The following is a 5,179-nucleotide window of genomic DNA, read 5'->3' on the forward strand; positions in this document are numbered from 1 at the left end:
ATCTTCTATTCAACTCTTTAGTATCTTGAATTCTTCCTTGTGCTTTGGCTTCTCTGCGCTCCAGTGCAATTTTCAGAGTCTCTTCTGACATCCATAAACACTAGAGCTTCAAAAAATGTCAGCACACACATTGACCACTATGCAAATGATCCCCAAACCGCATTGTGATCTGTTCCTCATTTCCATTGTGGACGTGAAAACAGTCACCTTTCAAATATTCCTTTTTAGCACCTAATCCTCAGAACCAGGATGTCATGCAGTTCTGTATTTCTGTCTTCAGCCTGCCTCTGTTTGGTAACCCTGTGTTTATTATTCACTCTGAAATATTGACTGGGCTTCCTGTTCTGCCTTAAAATAGTAAAAGCCAGTCCCAGATAGGAGCAGTGAACAGACAGTGAAAACTGGGCCTGATGACCTTGTGTATTAAAGGCGAGTAGACAAGAAACTAACCACTTTGATCCTTACAGGTATCCATACCACTGGAAACAGGAGCGGTGCCTCCAAGAATGGTCTTCCCCACAGTAATGCTAACATCTTACATAAGCTGACTTTGTCTCTCACAGCCAGTCCGTGGAAGCAGGAGTTTGCTGTAAGAATGTATCCTTGAAGAGTGTCTTGCAGCACATTGAAGCCACACCAAAAATTGCCCACTATGCAATACTGGGCATACAGAAGTGGAGCAGTAAGCTGAATTCTCAGAGCCTCAAGACTTCCTTCTCTCGATGCCACGTGCACGACTTCATTCTCCTCAATATAGACCTCACCCAGAATGTGCAGTATGACTTCAACAGGTAAGGCAAGCCGAGCACTGACGTCAGGTGCGGTCACGTCAACTGCTCCTCAGAGGGACCCTGTGAACAACAGATCAGAACCTTGACCTACCCTGCACCAGCTTCATCGTCTCTGCTATGCTCAAGCCCGCTGTTACAATCCCTGCGTCAGTCCATCTCATTGAGGGTCTTTCCTTTCATTGATCCTCTTCTTTTCCAAGCATGGTGCCTTTTTCCAAATACTGGCCCCTCTTGGAAAAATGCCCAAAGCACGTGAGACAGAGTTTCACTGTCCTTGCCTCTAACAGCACGCCAGTTGTGCCTCCTCCAAGACAGATTTGATTGTTGTTTTGCCAGCCTGTGGGGTATGCAATACTCTTTACCAACACAGTTCAGAAGCATCAATGATTCTTCAGTCATTCTTACTCATTGGCCAACTTTCACCTGCAAATGAGCAACTGAAATACGATGGCATGGGTCAGGCACACCTTGAAAGAGTTCCCTGCTGGCAAGTTTGCCCTGTGCAGTGCAGCCTCTGATTTCTTGACTGCTGCTGCTGTAGGTGTGAAGCCAAGCAACGTTAAATCCCTGGCTGCTTCCATCATTTCTCCATCTATCATGATACTAATTTTTGGTTTATTTGTGAGGATTATTTTTATCCATGCCTAAAGGATACAATCAGTTCTGGTATCAATTGATTGTATTATGTCATTGCATTCTGTCATATGTTATCCTGTCTATATTGAATATCAAAGTAAAATGGATGGGCTCTAACTGTTGATATTGTAAAATTGACAGCTTCTGCTTCCTGTGAAGACAGTTAGAACCTGTGTAAGGAGGTGCATTTCCTGTTTTCTAATGTGAGATACTGCCATGGCATTCTTACCCCTGTTGTTTCTGTCCTTCCCTGGTGTGTGTAATGTTGTTCCTGTTTCTCTGTCTTTAACTGAAAAGCTGAATAGCTTTTTAAATGTTGTTTGTTGTTGTTGTTGTTATGCACCACCAAATCGCCTGCTACTCATAGTGACCTTGTGTACCACAGCCCTAAACCCTACTCTGTCCTGTGCCAATCTCACTGTCTCTGACATACCCACCCCAATTACCCCAATCACTGAATCAGTCCACCTCATAGAGGGTCTTCCCCTCCTGCGCTATCCCTCCATCCTCCCAAGCATGATGTCCTTCTCCAAGGACTGGTCCCTCCTTACAACATGTCCAAGTATGTCAGATGAAGCCTCAGAATCCTTGCCTCCAAGGAGTAGCATGATTTAACCCTCTCTAGGATGAACCTGTTCATTTTCTTAGCAGTCCGTGGTATATTTAATACTCTTCTCCAACACCACAGCTCAAAGTCATCAGTTCTTCTTCTATCCTCCCTAGTCATTGTCCACCACTTTGAGGCATAGCAAGTGATTGCAAAGACCGTGGCCTGTATCAGGCGCACCTTAGTCTCCAGAGTGACATCATTGTTCTTCACTACTTTGGAAAGGTCCCTAACAGCAGACTTTCCCATCGCAATATGTCTTTTAATTTCCTGGCTATTTGTGTCAAGGTTGTTGATTGTGGAGTCAAGCAAACTAAAGCTGTGAACAATCTCAGTCTCTTCACCATCCATTATGATGCTGCCAGTTGGCCCAGTGGTGAGACTCTTTGTCTTCTTTATATTGAGGCTCAATCCATACTGAACGCTGCAGTCCTTGACCCTCTGCAGCAAGCGCTTCAGGTCCTCCTCAGTTTCAGCAAGCAGTGTTATGTCATCTGCATAATGCAGATTGTTGGTGAATTTCCTCCAATTCTGATGCCACACTTCTCCTCATAGAGCCCAGCCTCCTGGATAATCTGTTCTGCACATAGAAAAAAAGGGTCACCACAAATGCTGAAATGGCCATTCATCGCCTTTCAAACAGACCTAGACCCTTAAGAGGAGAGGTGACAAAATAAAATTCTTTCTAAGAATATGGTAGCCATCCCATTACTCAATAAGAACTAACACAGGCTGTTTAATCTGCAAATCAGTATGTAAATACATACACGTGTACGACTCAGCCCTCATGCATGCCACCTTCAGAACACGGGATTTCTTTCTTCCAAGTGTAAACAGGCCCAGAGATTTGGATCCTGTGGGAAAAGCCAGCCAGTGGGAATGAGGAAGCTAGTCCTGGGCTTGTCTCCTGAATTCTCTACATGTTCCTGAAAAATCAGAGAGGGTCAAGGAGGAATGTCAGGGACAGCTAAGTCCCTGTTAAGCCAGCCCCAACCTATGGTTTTACAGAAGCTGCTATCCTCACGTGTTTTAAATTCAGTTGTAGCCTAGAGTTTTAAAATGGGAGCACCAGGCATACTTTGAATGCAGTCTTGGTTTGCTTCTGGAATGCCTGAGTCAGCGGTGTTCTCAGGTCTGTGAAAGAAGCCCCCTCAGTGAGGGTGAGGTTGAAGACTGGCTAGTGGTGTGTTTAATTGGGCTAGAGAGAAATCATTTCCCTTTTGGACTGTCCCCTGCTCTCATAGTACTTTCTGTGTGCATTGTGGTTGAGAGCCATGTGGAAGGCAGGCAGAGAAACCTGTTTTGTGATTATCACTTAGGTATTTCTGTGAGGACGTTGACTTTAACTTGAGGACAAACAGTAGTGGCCTGCTCATCTGCCGTTTCAATAACTTCAGTCTCATGAAGAAGCATGTCCAAGTTGGAGGGCAAAGGGACTTTGTTATAAAACCAAAGGTCATGGTAAGTTTTGCAACCCAGTTCTGCTTGTTAAAGTGAGTACAGTGATTTGCTGTTCGGGGGTTAAGGTCTTGGACCGGTAGATGATTTTCTCTTGACTGGAAAGTGAATCAAGGCACAGGAATCCTCTGTCAGAAGGGAGCGGTAGTATCCTGGTCCCCAGGGAGAGCGGCTGCTGACCAAAGGTGGCACCTCGCCACAGGCTCCAGGCCACTCCTAGCTCCGTAGGAGAATCTCCTCCCATGAGGATCAGCACCTCAGTACACTTGTGGGGTGAACTGAGTCAGCTCTGAGTCCATGGCAACGAGTCTGAGGCATTTCTCTTGTCCTTTACTAGTTCCTTTCAGTATAAGCCTTGACTCAAGTCAAAGCTTTAGTTTCAACATGGCAAGGTTTACATTTTCACATTTTTTAAACGTAACCACATGATTGTCACCAAGGAGCTTGACTGAGGCCCTTGTCCGATTTAAGAATAATGAAGATCAGAATCTGTTAAGGGTGCATTGCCTGCCCCTTCTCCAGTTAAAGGACTTCTCATTCACGTGGAGCAGCTAGTGGAGTTTAGAAGCGTCTTTGCCTTTTTGGGTTGTGACAGGACAGAGTTTAACCCATACATTCAACAGGAATACGGAAGTATGAGCAGCTCTCTTGATGGCTCGCCCAGTGGACTGGCTAAATACATTTACCTTCCAGAAGCCTGTGTACCCCAGTCCTTGCTGTGTATAATTTTTGTTAAATCCTGTTTGCTGTCTTCAAGGTGGTATGGGGCAGGGAAGACATGTCCAGGACCCAAGAATGGCAGGCTTTCATTGAACCTAGCATCAGATAGTGTTTTGACAGTTGTTAGGATCAAGTGCAGGGTCGCACTGCCCTTTCGCCCAGGGATGGACACTCGTTTGCCAGTGACCGTTGTGGCTCTTGATTTCAGGTGTCGGAGAGCTTGGCGCCCATCTCGCCCCTTCAGTACATCTGCGCTCCAGACAGTGAGCACACACTGCTGGCGGCCCCCCCCCAGTTCCTTCTGGAGAAGTTCCTACAGCAGGCCTCCTACAAACTCTTCCCCAAAGCCGTCCGGAACTTCAGGAGCCCCGTGCTTGCCATTGATTGCTACCTGAACATCGGACCTGAGGTAAAGCGGGGGGAAGGGGCTGGTCTTCTGGCCCAGCTTCTTTCTGTTTCTTTCCCACTTAAGCTTCTGTTCAAAATGGGTGACCCTGGAGGAGATTATGCAGAGTGAAATATCTCAGTCACAAAAGGACAAATACTGCATAGTGCCAGTGTTATAAAACAGGACTGACATTGGGGTTGGGGGAGACTGAGAAAGATGGGTTCAATAATGTATACCGCATTGAAACAGATGAAGGAGAGAACTGTTTAAAAGGGATATCTGGGTTCAAATCCACCAGATGCTCTGCTGGAGAAGGAGGAACAATCTCCTCCTGTACCGGTCAGATCTGATTTGATGGTACACACACACAAAAAAGATAATGAAATAAAATAAATTTTTTTTTTAAAAAAGGGATGTCTGATTAGGTAGTATTGTCATGACAGAAGTTTAGAAAGAAGGCTGCATAGTGGAGTGGACCTGAGGGGAGGGATTGTATAACAATGAAAGAATTTTTCTTTTACTTTTTAAAAATTTTTATTAAATTTTATTAATTTTAATGAACATCTACAGAGATTTTGG

At 45.1% G+C, this 5,179-nt stretch overlaps 1 protein-coding gene across 1 annotated transcript in view; it reads left to right on the forward strand.

The window, feature by feature from the left end:
* GREB1L (growth regulation by estrogen in breast cancer-like) overlaps positions 1-5,179 on the forward strand; it is a 166,649-nt gene that overhangs the window by 155,763 nt on the left and 5,707 nt on the right. The window contains exons 27-29 of the mRNA XM_006901059.1: positions 564-791; positions 3,354-3,495; positions 4,421-4,621. Coding sequence (XP_006901121.1) covers positions 564-791; positions 3,354-3,495; positions 4,421-4,621 — 571 coding nt within the window. The remainder of the gene's footprint in view (positions 1-563; positions 792-3,353; positions 3,496-4,420; positions 4,622-5,179) is intronic.

The sequence above is a fragment of the Elephantulus edwardii genome, unplaced genomic scaffold (genome assembly GCF_000299155.1).
Source record: "Elephantulus edwardii isolate Elephantulus edwardi_28Jun2011 unplaced genomic scaffold, EleEdw1.0 scaffold00307, whole genome shotgun sequence".
NCBI classification, from domain to species: Eukaryota; Metazoa; Chordata; class Mammalia; order Macroscelidea; family Macroscelididae; genus Elephantulus; species Elephantulus edwardii.